General features: G+C 55.5%; 2 protein-coding genes across 3 annotated transcripts; one reads left to right on the top strand and one right to left on the bottom strand.

Annotated features, from left to right (window-relative positions):
• Positions 1–3,670: 3,670 nt before the first annotated feature.
• GPR62 (G protein-coupled receptor 62) lies at positions 3,671–4,747 on the top strand (the record flags this gene model as incomplete). Its single annotated transcript, XM_080934046.1, has 1 exon — positions 3,671–4,747. The coding sequence occupies one exon, from the start codon at positions 3,671–3,673 to the stop codon at positions 4,745–4,747; it is 1,077 nt and encodes a 358-aa protein (XP_080790172.1).
• A 690-nt stretch (positions 4,748–5,437) lies between these two features.
• PCBP4 (poly(rC) binding protein 4) lies at positions 5,438–15,320 on the bottom strand. Of its 2 annotated transcripts, none has more exons than XM_080934850.1 (13): positions 15,214–15,320; positions 9,012–9,156; positions 8,857–8,880; positions 8,728–8,760; positions 8,390–8,506; positions 8,033–8,164; positions 7,760–7,888; positions 7,457–7,531; positions 7,249–7,293; positions 7,112–7,175; positions 6,952–7,004; positions 6,698–6,867; positions 5,438–6,295 (listed from the first exon to the last, which is right to left on the bottom strand). In XM_080934850.1, the coding sequence occupies exons 2-13, from the start codon at positions 9,090–9,092 to the stop codon at positions 6,007–6,009; spliced, it is 1,212 nt and encodes a 403-aa protein (XP_080790976.1). In that variant the 5' UTR covers positions 9,093–9,156; positions 15,214–15,320; the 3' UTR covers positions 5,438–6,006. The 2 variants fall into 2 exon arrangements, with proteins under 2 accessions (XP_080790976.1, XP_080790977.1); XM_080934851.1 differs by lacking the exon at positions 15,214–15,320 and adding an exon at positions 11,830–11,965.
• Positions 15,321–15,618: the final 298 nt, after the last annotated feature.

The raw sequence follows: 15,618 nt of genomic DNA, 5'->3' as shown, positions 1-15,618 counted from the left end.
GAGTGCAGGACAGTGGCTTCATATGATGTCTGTTTACATCTTATTTTATGTTTATGGCGTGCATGTGTGCACTTGTGGGCCTGGTGCCCATGGAGACCAGAAGAGGGCATCAGATCCCCTGGTACTGGAGTTACAGATGGTTGTGAGCTTCCTAGTATGACACCTGGTGACTTGAGTTGGACCCCCAGGACGCACATAGTGGCCTCCACACATGTGCTTGAGCACCCCAAAATATCCCCCCAATAATAATAATAAATTAAATAAAGCAGAAGGTCCTCCCTGCTCCCTCCTCATCCCCCCTCATCTGGTGGAGTGAGCCCACTGAGCTGAGTTTATGTCCTTACATTCCTTTGCAGATTCACACAGGCATATACACTCACTACAAAGAATTCTAATTTTTGGTGGTTTTGGGAGTGGGGGGTTTCTCAAGACAAGGTTTTTCTGTGTAACCCTGGCTGTCCTGAAATAACTCTGTAGACTAAGCTGGCCTTGAACTCTGCCCCAATGCTGGGACTAAAGGCATGTGCCACCATTGCCCGATTAAATTCTATTAAAAAAATAAATACAGGGTCTCACTGTGTAGCCAGTATGGTCATTATATAGATCAAGTTGGCCTTGAACTCACAGAGATCCTCCTGCCTGTCTCCCAAGTGCTGGGATTAAAGGCATGTCTATTTTTTTATGTCCCTATATCAAAGTTACATCCATCATTGAATAATTTACTATCTTTTCAACTGTGAGGCCCATAAAGAAGAGCTGAGCCTTTTTTAAAAGATTTATTTAATTTGTATATGTGAGTACACTGCCGCTGTCTGCAGACACACCAGAAGAGGGCATCAGATCCCGTTACAGATGGTTGAGAGCCACCATGTGGTTGCTGGGAATTGAACTCAGGACCTCTGGAAGAACAGTCAGTGCTCTTAACCACTGAGCCATCTTTGTCTTTTTAAATTAAGTTTAGTTATTTGGGAGGGAGTATGTACCCACCAACCACCCCTCCACACCAGTTCCCTCCCTCTTCTTTGTCCTCTCTAGACTCCTTCTCTCATCTGCTGTTCCCATGGACCCTGCTGAACTTCCCCCGGGCCTGTCAGGGTAGGGAGAAGAGTAAGGAGTTGGCTTTTCTCCACTCTCTGAATGAATACCTCAAAGATCCAGCTTCACGCTCTAGAGGCAAACAACATCTAAGCTGTGGCCAAGTAAGGAAGGGGATGTCAGTATGGCCCAGCTCTAGGAAGCAGGTGACCAGGGTAGCAGTGGTGTTCTCTGAAGCACGTCTCCCCTCTTTCCCTCAGTCTCCTCGTCTGAATGATGAGAAACTGGACGGTGACCTATCAAAGTCCATCAGGGAATGAGTCACACACCAAGAGGGGAACCTGATCTTGAGGACTGAAGGGATGCTGGCTTCAACCTTGTGATGACCTTGGAGGCACAGGGCCTTTTACAGCCCAGGAAGAGAGGCTCCAAATGACCGTGCACATAGTTGTGAGACAGAACATCAGGAAACAAACCCACTAAAGCAGGATGAAAGGAATAATGTGAGTTAAAGCTGGGATGGTTTTGGAATGGATGCTCAAGGCAGGGCTGTCTTGTGAGTAGAAAACTGAAGTTAATACCAGAACAAAAGTTACAGTAACATATGCCTGGAGTCCCAGCACTCCGGATGAAGGCAGATTAGGAACTTAAGGTCCTTCTTAGCTACATGAGTTTTGAGGCCAGCCTAGACTATGGTAGATTCTACCTCAAAAATAATAAACAAATAAACCAGAGCAAAGCAAGAGAGCGAGTCATGGGGCAGGCAGAGGGACCAGCGATGCAAAGACCCACCAGAGCAGCTCGCCGAGTGAGAGGCACAAACAGTCTGTGTCTACCTACCGTGCCCACAGCATGGCGGGTGAGGAGAAGAGGCAAAGAGGAGCAGAAGATCACCTTGCTGCCCAGAGAAGCTCAAACTGATGATGGATAGACAGCTCTTGGACAATAGGGGACTGGTTTTAATGGCACTCCGTTCGTAAAAAGGATCCACTCCAACCACTGCTCAGAGTGGACTGTAGGGGACAAGTTGGTGAGAAAAAAAATCCAGTAGGCAAGACAGGAATCACACAAGGGGAACTGGATACCAGAAAAGAACAGAAACCATAGCACAGGAGACAATGAAGCAATCCAGAGATGAGCAGTAATAGCAAGGAAATCACCACCCACCCATTCAGAGGCTGGATGGACAATGGGAGGAGACAGTGGTGGTGGTAGACAGTGATGGTAGTTCATCTTGTACGTAAAGAACACAGAAGAGCCTCCATGGAGGAAGCTATAGCTGCAGGACTAGAGGTTGTCTTCTACAGAGGGCTGCAGAGACCTAGGCTAAGCTGAGAGGAGAAACAAGCTGGCTTCCTCCTTCTTCCCACTCTCTAGTTTGCTGCTGATAACTTCCGTTGGCTGAATGTTCCCCCAGTGAAGCCTGGGAAAGACAGGTATAGGAAGGTAGAGCAGGAAAGGACCTAAAGACAAATCAGGTAAGCAGGGTGAGGTGCAAGAGCAAAGGCCGGGCCAGTTGAGCGAAGGCTACGACACTCTGGGTGGGCAGCAGTGTCTGTAGGGCAGTGTTGGTGATAAGAAATGACTGGGTTCCTGGACCTCTGACAAATTGGATTAGGTGTGGGAGAAAAGAAAACTCCTATCTTTCTAAGATAGGAGTTTTGCCAAGAGGATTCTGCAAGGAGCCAGTTTAGGTTCAGTCAAGGGTCCTGGTTTTGTTCAGGACACAGGATGTTTGAGAAGCCCATTAATCAAAGTCCTAGGGAGACTCAAGTCTGGTTCAAGGGAAAAGGCCCTTCAGACACCTGCTCGGTTCTCAGTGTCTAAGCAGGGTTCTCAAGGGCTTGGGTGATTATAACTGGAACATGGGCGGCTCTGGAGTTACAGGGCTTTCCTTGAGCCACCTACCTGGTGGAGGGGGGGCAGGGACGCTACCCACTGACAGGCCAGGACTGTTGTTTTATGTGGAGATACTGTTAGCTCAAGCTTCATGTTCTGAGGTTGGGGGGGGGGGTGCTAATGATGCACAGGCAGGGTATTCTTTAGAAGAGTCTGCCACTGCATGCCATGCTCTGATATTTCTCTTTCTCCTTCCCTCAGACCTCCTTGGTGGTGGTGGTGGTGGTGGTGGCGGCGGGGGGGAGGGAGGGGGTGGGGTGTCCAAGTAAATCTGAAAGTTTTTTCCTGATTCCTGGGCTACCTTGAGAAAAGCAATGCCCCACGTCCCCACGAGCAAGACAGGGATGGGTCTAGGCTCAGTAAGCTGTACCCTCGGGCAGTTTCACAGAAGAGCCTCCAGTCTCCAGCTGGCAGATGTTAGGGCCAAGGGGGCTGGCACCAGGCCCTGACCCTCCCTTACTAAGCTGTGTGTGTCTTCAAAGGGAAGCATCAGAGTGACAGCCGGTACCATCTCCACAGAGGCTGAGTTGCTGGAGCTGTGGAGCTGTGATAGGCAGGGGGAGAAAGCGGAGCCAAGCTCAGAAGATGGCAGCCTGGGCGTCGGAGTCACCTCCTGGGCAGTCTACGAGGTGAGGGACCCTGAGGAGCATGGGACAGGTGATGGGAATCCTGGAGCCAGAGGCTCCATTTCCGCTCTCCCTATAGCAACACTAGTGAAGCCTGAGCGTTCAGATAGATGGCCAGCAGCTCGGGGCTAGGCGTCACGGAACTCGCGGGCTCGGTGGGGTTTATCCTGGCGGTTCTCGTGGAGGTGGGGGCCGTGCTGGGCAATGGCACTCTGCTCGTGGTGGTGCTGCGCACGCCGGACCTGCAAGATGCCTTCTACCTGGCGCACTTGTGCGTAGTGGATCTACTGGCGGCCGCCTCCATCATGCCTCTGGGCCTGCTAGCCGCGCCACCCGGGCTGGGCAGTGTGCCCCTGGACCCCTCGTCGTGCCGGGCGGCGCGTTTCCTCTCCGCAGCTCTGCTCCCCGCCTGCACGCTCGGGGTGGCGGCTCTCGGCCTGGCGCGCTACCGCCTCATAGTGCACCCGCTTCGGCCAGGCGCGCGCCCGGCGCCGGCGCTGGTGCTCACCGCGGTGTGGTCGGCGGCCGCGCTCCTAGGCGCGCTCTCCTTGCTCGGGCCACCGCCCGCGCCACCTCCTGCTCCGGCTCGCTGCTCCGTCCTGGCCGGGGGGCTCGGGCCCTTCCGGCCACTCTGGGCGATGCTAGCCTTCGCGCTGCCCGCCCTCCTGCTGCTGGCCGCCTACGGTAGCATCTTCCTGGTGGCGCGGCGCGCCGCCCTCCGGCCCCCGCGCGGGACCCGGCTCCGCTCCGACTCTCTTGACAGCCGCCTCTCTTTCTTGCCGTCCCTCCGGCCACGTCTGCCCGGGGGCAAGGCGGCCCTGGCCCCAGCCTTGGCCGTGGGCCAGTTTGCAGCCTGCTGGCTGCCTTATGCTTGCGCGTGCTTGGCGCCCGCGGCGCGCGCCGCAGCGGCCGAGGCTCCTGTCACCTGGGTAGCCTACTCCGCCTTCGCTGCTCACCCCTTTCTCTATGGCCTGCTGCAGCGCCCGTTGCGCCTGGCGCTGGGCCGCCTCACCCGCAGAGCACTGCCTCGGGCCCCGAAAGCCTGCACGCCGCAAGCCTGGGACCTGCGGACGCTCCTTCAGCGCCTCCAGGGACTCCGCAAGGATCCTGCCCTAGGCCCTTCTGAGGCACCAGAACAGACCCGAGAATTGGCAGGACAGAGCCCCAGTGTGTCAGAAACCACCTGATTTCTCCTGAGTTGGGGAAAGTAGGGCGGGATCAGACGGCGCACATTCACCCTCTGCTCCGATTGTGGCAGGTACTCTACCGTACTGCTGGCTCCAGATATGGCAGAAGGGGGTGGTACTTAGCCTGGTGAGGCTTCTTGGGAACCTGATCCTGGGCAGAAGACTACCTGTGTGGCCTTGAACTCAATCCTACCTTTCCAGGGGCCTCAGTGTTCCCATCTGTGTGCTGCACCATTCATACCCGAGGACCCCTCCAGTGTAGGCCTTTTGAACTCATGAACAGAAAGGAGAAAGGCAGGCATGGTCAGAAAATGGGTCCTAAGAGCTCACAGCCAGAGGGATGAGCCAAGCTGGACAAGGTCTGGATTTTACCATAGCAGGAGGAACCAGTGGAGAGGCATGCAGAGTTCCCTGCCATCTGGACCATGGAGAAGCTGGGCATTTCGACTCAAACTCATCACCCAATCTGCTCAGAAAACGGCCTGATTGGTTTGGTGTTAAAGGCAGGAGACTGAACACATGACCGCACAAAGGGCCCTGTGGTTTCACCCCAGAACTGACACAAAGAAGGGACTGTGGGTCAACTAGATCTGGTGGATTCAGACTGGGGTTCTTTGGGGTTTCGGTTACATCCCATCCCTGGAAGTTTTGTTACCCCAACACTAGTATTATTTCACGGCTTTCTGGTCGCTGAGAATATTTATTCAAAAACAGGGATTGAAAAAACTGTACAGAGTGTCTGCTGCTGAGAACTGGGCCCCTGCCCCCAGGCCACGTCCCCTGCTACAGGCAGAGCCCTCTCTTTGGGTTGCCCCTGGACAAGCCCAGCCAGTCTATTCCAGTCAAAAGGGTATCAGTGGAAGCAGCAGGATCTGCAGGGGATGAAGAGAAGCTTGGCCCCAGCCACCCCTCACTCTCCTCCAATTCCCACTAGGGCAGCAGGATGAAGCCCAAAGGGATGGAGAGTAGCCACTCCCACAGCAGGGCATTGGGGAGGCCCTGGCCATTCCCTGCATCCAAGCATAGATCTGAAGGGGTGGGGCCCCTGCCCTGGGGCTGCCATACTCCTAGAACCATGGGCCAGAAACTGTCCCCTCTCTAAGGAGGATCTCCAAAGATGGGGCAGGGTAAGGGGTGCATCCATGCGTCTGGCATTACTGGCGCTTGAGACCCCATGGTGGAGTCTCCTTGGGCAGGAAGGATGTGGAGGCAGCCCCTGCCGGCAGTCCTGCCTGCCCCCGCCTGTGCCTCAGCCGGCCTCAGTAGGGAGAGAATTTCTGCCGTTCAGCTTTCTTGCTCCCATTGGCCGCTGCCATCTTGGCAGTGTAGGCCGCCAAGCCCGGCGGTGGCCCTGGGGAAGCAGGTGGTAGAGCCAGGAAGGGCACAGGCTTGAGGCCGATGAAGTTGGAGAGGGAGATGGCATAAGGTGTGCCCAGCAGGCCTGGGGGAGCTGTGGGCAGGGCCGTCAGGGGTGGCGAGAAAGGGGTGGGCAGGTCTGCGGGGGCTGAGCCAGGCGTCCCCCCAGAGGTAGACTTGGCCGTCTCTAGACTGGAGAGAGGGATACAGAGGGGAGATGAAGGGAAAGATGGGGGTGAGACAGGAGTCATGAGGTTAGCCAAAAAATAGGAGAGGAGTAGATCGGAGGTGGGCATGGGCTGGGTGTGTTTGGGAGAAGGGTAGGGAAGGTATGAAGGGAGGGAGGGCAAAAACCACAGGCAGACAAAACAGGTTAAGAGGAGAAATAGGAGAGAAGATCCGGGAAAACCGACAAGGATAAGACAGGGTATGAAGAATGGATACAGAAGTAGTAAACAGGCAACATGGATGACTTAGAATACCTAAAGAAGAGGAGGAGCTGAGGAGCACTAAGGAACTGCTTCAGAATGCAGGAGATGCTCTCCCTCCTCCCCCCCTTCCCCCCACCTGTGCTCCCAGGCCGCTCATACTCACCAGGCAGTGATGAGGTACTGAGCCAGGGCGATGGAGACCGGTGAGCCAGTGATGGTCACGTGCCGCTCCCCAGCACCCTCTGCTTGGTTCCCGATCTTAATATGTGCCCCTGACATCTGTCGGATCTCGCTGATCTTGCTGCCCTGGCGTCCGATCACACAGCCAATCAGCTAGAAGGGAGGCAGAATTTGACCTTGAGCAAGGGCTAGACCCCTGGATCACCTTAACCACCCCCAGCCCAAGCTTCTGCTCACATCATTGGGAACCAGAAACTCCTGCGAGCTGGTCTGTGTGCTGGGGTCCAGTCCTGAGGCAGAGAAGAAGGGCTGGGTTGGTTTGAGGTTTCTGTGGACCTCCCAGTCCACTGCAAGGGATGCCCAGTGCTGGCTGCCTCCTGCAGTGGGAACTGCTTACCTGGCACCACACCGGGTGATGCAAAGGGAACTGCGTGGCCTGAGAGCTGCTGGAGCTTGGTGACCTGGGCCAGAACAGGGGTCAAAGGTTAAAGGGGGCAATCCAGGAAGGGGTGTTTCAGGCTATGAGTCACTCACCTCTGCAGGGGTCACTGTTCCATACTGACCCTGGACAGAGAAACCCTGTGGGAACAAAGTGGTTGAAAAGGGAGTTAGGGAAATCCAGTCAGATTATTCCCCATCCTCCTCTCAGAACCCCCCCCCCAATTCTTTATTCCTCTCCCTCCTCCACCCCGGTCCCCCATTCTCCAGTAAGGCTTCTAACCTCTCTAGATGCTTCCCTCACCTGGTTGGCAGAGAGGAGAACAGTACCTAGGGAGAGGCTCGGATGATACGGGATAGTGGCTCCTTTGGGTGGGGACTGGAAGGCACAAATTGAGAAGCTTTATCAGGCTTCCCCAAGTACCCAAGAGCTTTAAGACATTCCCATAGTCTTGGGAGAATGTATCCCAGAGTGCCCTAAAGCTTACCAATAACCCACAGCTGCAGCTCTGCCTACCCCACCCCACCCCATGTTACAGCCATACAATCTAGATGGCGGACAAGCACCCGGGGCTTCTCCATCCCTCTCTCCCACCCCAGGAAGCACCTCCAGGATAACAGCACAGATCTGCCGCACACACAGGATGATGGCATCAGGCACCCCAGACACAGTGACAGCACGCTCTGTGGAATTCGGAAGCAGGTCCCCGGCCACCTGCACTTGGGCTCCCGTAGTCTACAAATAGAAATCAGTGACCACTTCTTTAGACTCTGATAGCCGAGCGAAAGGCTACAAGGGCCTAGAGTGCCTAGTTTACTCCTTCATGGAAAGGTTGAAGACATACACTTATGGGCGGTAGGTAGCTACCTCTCTGCTCACCTCTCGGATCTCCTTGATTTTGGTGCCTGCCTTCCCAATCAGTGATCCACACTGACTGGCAGGGATGACAAGACGCAAGGTCACTGGGGGTCTGGAGACACTGCCACCATTTGCAGGAGCAGCACAAAGGTCCTAGGGGCAGGGGGACAGTGAGTCAGTCAGGTAGGTCCCGGATACTCCTCCACCCTCCCTCAAGAGCTTTCCTGAAGAGGAAGGAGAAAGCGTCCTCCCTAGACCTCCTCCAAGGCAACTCGGCCTTGGACTTGACCTTCCCTCCCCCATAGCTGCTATCTGGAGACAGGGTCAGGTTTCTCACAGGCAGCCACCCTCAGACTCCCACCCCAGCTAGGCACGGACCTCATCCAGCTTGAAGGCAATCATGGAGACTGCATGGAAGACAGCGGCAGTCGAGCCAGTGATGGTAGTAATTCGCTCGGGGCAGGAGCCCTCGGAGATGGTGATCCGGGCACTGCTCTGCAGGTGTGGGACAAGCACTGTGCAGCAGGGCATCTTCCCCACCGTGGTGGCAGGGATTTCTCTCTCTGTCCCTCTCACTAGGCCCCAGCCAGGACTAGAAACTGCCATTCTCCTTGTGCATTCATTTATCACAGGTGGAGTGATTCAGGGCGGAAAATGGCCACCCCCCCTACCCTCAGCATCAGGGCCCCGGGCCCCTCCCCTGACCGCATCTTTACCTGCTCCCGGATTCGCTTCACAGTTTCTCCCTTCTGTAGGAGACAAAACCAAGATTCCTAACCGGTCACCTCATTACCAGGCTAAGGCTCTGGTCAAGGGGAATATACGGAGCAGAGTTGGACACCTACCTTCCCAATGATGCTGCCTACCTCCTGCAAAGATAACAACAGTGGACTCAGATGGGTGTGAATGCTCCAGGCCCAGCTCCTCCCGTCACTCATGCAGGGAGGAGGCAGCACTGAGACCAGGCTACCACCGGGCTGTGCCAGCCCCACCCACTCACCTTCCCGTGCATCAGCATCCTCAGGGTGAGGGTGATACTAAGCTCCGGCTCCTCCTCCAGCCCCGCATCTGAACTGCTCATCCTGTCAGGCGGGGCTGGGGCCACAGCGGCCTGGGACTGTGTCCACGCTGTGGTTCAGCTGGCTCTAGACAGGGCAGGAGAGAAGAGTGTCTGATAGGAGTCCCAGTTATCTTGGCATGGAACCCCATGCTTTAGCTGTCTCCAGACACACCAGAAGATGGCATTGGATCCCATTACGGATGGTTCTGAGCCACCATGTGGTTGCTGGGATTTGAACTCAGGACCTCTGGAAGAGTGATTCAGGGAGGGAAATGGCCACCTCCCCTACCCTCAGCATCAGGGCCCTTGGCCTCTCCCCAGGAAGCAGTCAGTGCTCTTAGCCACTGAGCCATCTCTCCAGCCCCAGACCTTGAGTCCTAAATGCCTTTCTGACCAGTGTGTTTGTGTGTATCTTCTTGGCTTTGTAATCCTGGTCATTTAAGCTTTCTGGGCCTTAGTCATCCAACCTAGAAAATAACTACTGAATCCCTACACTCCAAATTTCTGAGTGTTAAAATAAGACAGTCACATGATAGACACCCAGTTTCCTTGATTATTGTTCCCTTCCTCCCAGCTATTAGAAGGATGGTAGGGGATTATAGCTCAGTAGTTGAATGCTTGCCTAGAACACATGCTGTCCTAGCATGAGAGGAGAGCGCAATTAACACAGTGGTCTGGACATCTATGATAACTCATTGGATAGCTTCCTCCCCGACTTGGAAGAGAGGATCCCTGTAGACCTAGCCTCCATTGTGGAGTTAAGGTTGAGCGTACTCTGGGCCAGGAATAGTGGCACAGGCCTATAAACCCAGGATGCACCCAAGCTAAGGCAGGAGGCTCTCATTCAAGGCTAGCCTGGGCTATGTGGTAAGAGCCCATTTCAAAAAAAAAAAAAAAAAAAAAAGCAACCAAGAAAGAAAAATATACTCTAAATATGAGGTATCTGCTTCCAGAGAAAAAGGAAGCGAGAGCATAGTAAAGGTTTGGGTCAGGAGTCCTTGAGGTGATCTCCTATAGACCAGGGGTCAGGAGAGGGTCACTACAAATAGCTCTGGGTATGATCCATTCAACATCGACACAGAAGTAAAGGCGGGCTGGCTCTCCCTATGGTGGTATTTCTGATCCATTTCCTGTGTGCTCAGAATGGCCCATACACACCAAGAAGCACAGAGACGAGGTCTCTCCACCGAGAACACACTAATGTACTAGAAACATGTCACTGGGGCTCTGGGGTTCAATTTCCACACACAGTAAAAAGGATCTACCTCCTTGGGGCGTAGTAATGGGTAAGAGAAAGAAGGATTTGGTGGGCTGCGGGGATGTCAGGGCCAATAACTGATGGAGTAAGGCCCAGCCTGAGATTAGTTCCTGGGATTAGCTCTGTCCCAACCCTCCCCACCCGACCCCTTTTCATGCCTCAACTTAATCCTGAACCTTAATCCTCCTCAGAAATCCTTCAGTAGCAGCGGCTGTCTCTCTTCAAGGACCAGCCTTGATGGTGAACTCACTGGGGACCATAGCCCAAGGAGGACAGACAATAGGTCTGGACCCAGACATCACTAACCACAGGAATTCCTTCTGCCCAGGAGGGTGCTGAAGCAAGGGATAAGTGTTCCCAGCGGAAGCGCCTTTTGCTCTGCCAATCCTCTGTCCTATCCTGACACAGGGATCCAGGTTTCAGCACTCTGCCCACAGCCCTCCTCAGAATGTCAACCTGAGTTTGAGTCTGGTTACGGAGAGTGTACAGGAAGTTCCCAACCTGGCTTTCTCTTGGATGCCTGAGTGAGGAACTGTACCAAACACAGCCTCCTTCCCTCCTTGCTTTGGAGATAATCAGGATGGCAACCTTGTTCCTAAGTGCCTTTTCCTGGATGCCCACTTCTTTCATTTGAGCTCTGCCATCGACTCTCAAGAGGGTGGAGACGGCAAATAGATTCGGGGCCTGTGTTCTTTGGGCATCCTGGCCAACCTCATGCTGGCTGCCCTTGCTAGACATTCCCCTGGCTGCCTGCACTTCCCCCATCAAAGCGCCTGTGATGACGTGAATAGTTTCTGTCTCCCTGGACAGCCAAGCCTGGGAGCCCCTTAGAACAGAAGCCAAAGCTGCCACCTTCTCCTTGTGTCCCCAGGGCTCAGTTCAGAGCCAGGCTGGAGAGGGTGCTCAGACATGCCGGTGACGGGAACAGATGAATTTGCGGCACACAAGGGCAACCTAATAGCTAGAGGGTCTGTAATCTGCTCAAGGTCACAGAAAGAAAGGGAGTGGAGGGAACAACAGGGTCCAATAAGCTAGTGTAGGGCTGGACCAGGTTCCATCTGTGTCCCATTTGTAGCTGTTCCAATCTAGGTCTCTCAGCCTTTTTTTGAAGTGGAATTGAGACTTCAGTGGCCTGGGGAGCCCCTGCCTGACCTAGGCTGTCCATCCTATCTGGACAGATGGATAGCTTCAGCTCCAGAATTCTGTGAACTCTAATTGGGTGATAAATAGTGGGAGATCTGAAAGCAACCCCCACATCATCTCCTCACTTCTTGTGGGACCCCAGGAAAGATGGAATGTGGGCAGAACTGCTCAGTCTTGCCATGAAGACTGGGTCTGTAAGCAAAGACCCACTGCCCCAAATCCAGTAGGTGATCTTGGCCTAGCTCTTCCCTGGCCTGGATCTGGATTTACCCACCTGCCCTGTCTGGAGAGCTGGGGTAAGAAAGAGCTGTTGGTATCTCTGTTACCCTGTTCTAGAGACGCTGGAGTTTTTCCTACCTTTTGGAAAGAATAAGGCTTCTGATCCTCCTCTAGGCCTCTCTCTCAGAGCCCCAAGCATAAGTAGGCCCACTGGGCATTCATGAGCAGATGCCCTGCTTTCTCTGGAGTTTGGAGGAGTATCTTTACTGCTCCAGTCTGGTGGGCCCCAGGTCTCTGCTGGGCCACCCACGTGGCAGCCACACATCATGCCATGCTGACCTCCAGCTCACCTCTGAGGGTGCCCAGCCCCCTCTGGTCAGCAGAGTTCCCTGGCAAGAACATCCCACAGTCAGACCAAGCCTCTGACCTCAGGCCTTCCTTCTTGCTTCTCAGGCCCCCTCCCCAGACCAAGTGCCTACTCCTTCTGAACCTGGCTTCCTGCCACTCTGGCTGAAGAGGCTGGGGAGGGGGGTGACAGCTGTGTAAGCGATGGTGGCTGCCCCCTTCCTGCCCCTCCCCCCCCAGCTGTCTCTCTCCCATGACAGCTGCCCAATCAAAGGGCCGGGGGCTTAGCCAGCTCCCCCCCACACACGGGGATCAAGTGTCCTCCCTGGCTTTGTTCTAATGGAAGAACAATCCAGAGGAGGGGAGGGCTCCTGGGGCCAGTTGAACCAAGTAGACTGGCCCGCCCCTTGGGGGATTCCCTCTGCTCTACTGCCCAGTGTGTCTGGGCCACTAGATACTGTGGACCCACCTGGGCCGAGGAAGGTTGGGGAAATCCAGTCTCCAACTTCACCCCAGATCTCATGCTCACAACATGTTTCCCTTAGCAATCCTAACTAACAGTCTCCTTCAAGCCTCACTCCAAAAACAGCCATACTGGCCACACCCGATGATGCTGGGAATGGTTGAGCATCGGGCATGGCAGGGTGTGGCAGGAGTGTGGCCACTGGGCCTTGGGGAGGGGGTAGACAGCCTTGACTCCCTTGTCCATCCCTATACTGGGCAGCTCACCCTTGCTGATTAGCCTGGTCTCCACAAAACTGCCCAGCATCCTCGGACCCAGCCTCAGCCTTTCAGCCTCCCGGGATGACCAATCATCCCTAGTCTGGAGGAAGGAGAGGAGGGGAAAGAACCAGGGACGTTCCAGGCTCTGGTTCCTTGATTTAAGCCTGTCTTATAAAGTACCAGCGAAGAGGAACGTCGATTAGAAGCTGATAAACTAGTGGGCGCCAGAAATGTTCTACCCTCTGCAGAGCCTCCAAAGAGTCTTCACAGCCAGGGCACCCAAGGCAGGCTCAGGACCCGCTCACTGGTCCTGTGTCTCCAAGCTGAAAGAGCTCTCTACTTGCAGATCTTCATACTGAATGCTCATTCTGCTATTTAACAACCATCCATGATTCCCTAAGACCCCTCGGGATTAAAACCTGATCTAGCTCCTACTGACTTCTCTTGTCGCATCTCTGCCCCATCCCTCAGACATACCAGGCCACAAAATGGGCCCAGCAACTGCAAGCCTCAGACAGAAGAACCTTAGCCAGCTAACAATGCCAGCTTAAAATACAATACGTATCCCCTTCACTCTGACAAAATTCTCAAAAGCCTCTTCCTCCATGAAGCCCTCCCCAACCTTTCGGTCAGATGAAATTCCTCCAGCCTCTGCACTTTCCAAAGACGTGGCTGCAAGTCAAAGGAGGCCCAGTGGACGTTTCTGAGCCTATCTTTCTGCTTACAGAAGAATAGGAAATTTGAGACAGGACCTGGCCCTGGGGGTAAGGGGAGGAGTTAGGGCTCCCAGGCCTTGAATATCAGAGACCATCACCACCATGCCTCAGAATCCTGGGGCTGGGGGACCGAGCACGTGGGCAGAGTTAGGACATGCCTGGTTAGAACTCCAACTTCACTCAGCCTCCCAGCCCCCCCCCCCCCCCCCCCCCCGTTTCTGCTGGGTTCTCAGCCCCAGGGGCTCCCCGGGCATGTTGCTGAAGAAAGGAATTTGAGAATTCTGAGAAACCAGACTGGGTCCCCTAGCAGGAAGAGGAGCTGGGTAGGAACACTGGAGTGTGAGAGATAGGTTTCACAGCATTGAGGTGGGTTCAGCCAATCACAACTGGAAAAGCCTCACCAATCAAGAGAGGAACCTGAGGCCTAAGGGAGGAAGGGAGTTGTTTAGAGGACTTCACAGGAGGCAGGCAGGCAGGCCAGGAGTACTCATGGTCCACCTGTACAGCTTAGAGCCCTTTCCTTCAGGAGCTAGGCTTTGGTATGGAGGCTGGAGGAGAGTGGGCGGGTGGACAGAGTCTGTCTGGGGACACAGGGTGGGGCAAGCCAGCCTCTCTGCAGCCTGGGCCTGCCAGGGTGTGTGGGCCGCCCTCTCCCAGCCCCCCACCCTGAGCATGCAAAGAGAACAATCCCCTTGTGTTTGGGCAGCCTGAGCCTGCATGCTGATGAAGCCTATGGGGTGGGGGCTGGGATAGGGGTGCTTTGAAAGTTGAGGGGGTTCTAGGACCAAGAAGGAAAATATTCTCAAATGTAAAAACAATGGACCCTCCCAGGTGTTGGCCCTGAGGCCCACCAGGGTGACCCCACTGAACACTGAGAGTCAGAGATCAACTCCTGACCAAAGCTTGGTGTGCTTATGGGGAAGACAGGGGCCCTGGGGACACATGCCTTGTTGGTCCAGAAAGAAGGTAACCATCCTTGGCTTGGTGGGGACCCGAAGCCACGCTTTCTGAGAGAAGGGGTATGAATGGACCAAGCAAAGTACATCCCCCTTGGGGACCATTCCCTTGGGTGCTGGGGTGGGGCGGGGCCCTGGGTGCCACAGGTCTCAAGATGGCGGGCCTGGTTTAGGAGAGTGAGGAGGTGGGCACCTCCCTCTCCTGGCCAGGGATGCATGAGGGCCAGGTTTAAGTATGTGGCAGAGCCCCTTCACCTCCATCTGCAGTACCCTAGCCAAGAAGCTAGGTCAGAGCTGGAGATGAAGAGCCACAGGAAACGGGAGAACAGTTTGTGCTCCCAACCATAATCTCCATCCACCTTGGCCTAGAGGTCTGTGTCTGGCTCCTCTAAGGACTGCAGAGAATGGGAAGGGGTGTGTGTGAGCCAGGAGCTGCAGAGAATGGCAGATGAGAGCAGAAGCGAAGTAAAACCCGAACCCGGGGCATGAGGTCCAGAACTGAGAGCAAGCCCAAAGGACAGAAACGGCAAATAGGGTGAGAGCCTCAAACCTGGTACCCAAGGTCCAAGAAACCCCTCCCTGAAGTGGGGTGTTCCCCTGGAAAACCAACGCCCCCCACCTGTACAGGCCTCAGCCGCATTGGACAGAGAACGTGTTCCTCGCAGTCCCCCCGAGGTCCGCGGTCGGTCGGATGTACACCAGAGCGGATTCTCCGCCCCTCACCCCCCAGCGAACCCCCAAACTTCAATGGCCCGCGGTGCCCCGCCCGGCCCGCGCCTTACCTCGCTGGGGCTGTTCTGCGGCGGCGGCAGCGGCGGCGCGGCGGCTGGGCCGCTCAGTCCCACATTGTCCCCGGGAAAGGCGGCCGCTCACAACTGCGAGTGACATCAGCTGCGAACAATGAGGGGTTTGACAGGCGCGGAGCCCGGCCGGCCCGGAGCCCGGCTCCGCGCCCCCCCACCCCCACCCCCCGGCCCGCCTGGCCCGGCCCCGCCCCCTCCCCGGATCCGATTACAGCGCGGCGGGCCCGCCCCAGCAGCCCCAGTGCCGCAGCCGCCCGCCCCGCCCCGCCCCGCCCCGCTCCGCGTGGTCCGGCGCCCCAAGCATCCGCCGCTTCCGGGAGGGAGCGATGGACCCTTCCTCTGCGGCTCACCAGGGGCCCCGGATCTTCCCTGTGTGGCTCTCGC

The sequence above is a fragment of the Micromys minutus genome, assembly GCF_963924665.1.
Source record: "Micromys minutus genome assembly, chromosome: 21".
NCBI lineage: Eukaryota > Metazoa > Chordata > Mammalia > Rodentia > Muridae > Micromys > Micromys minutus.
Note: the sequence above shows the minus strand (reverse complement) of the source record. Positions and strands in the feature narration are given on the sequence as shown.

Bases quoted from the DNA above. Each gene is read 5' to 3' on its own strand.
- PCBP4 (XM_080934850.1), bottom strand. From the start codon at position 9,092: ATGAGCAGTTCAGATGCGGGGCTGGAGGAGGAGCCGGAGCTTAGTATC. The intron at 8,165-8,389 runs GTCCGTGCCTAG...CCCTGCCCCTAG, and splicing joins TTGCCTTCAAGCTGGATGAG to GACCTTTGTGCTGCTCCTGC. The intron at 6,868-6,951 runs GTGAGCAGAAGC...CCTCCCTTCTAG, and splicing joins AGTTTCTGGTTCCCAATGAT to CTGATTGGCTGTGTGATCGG.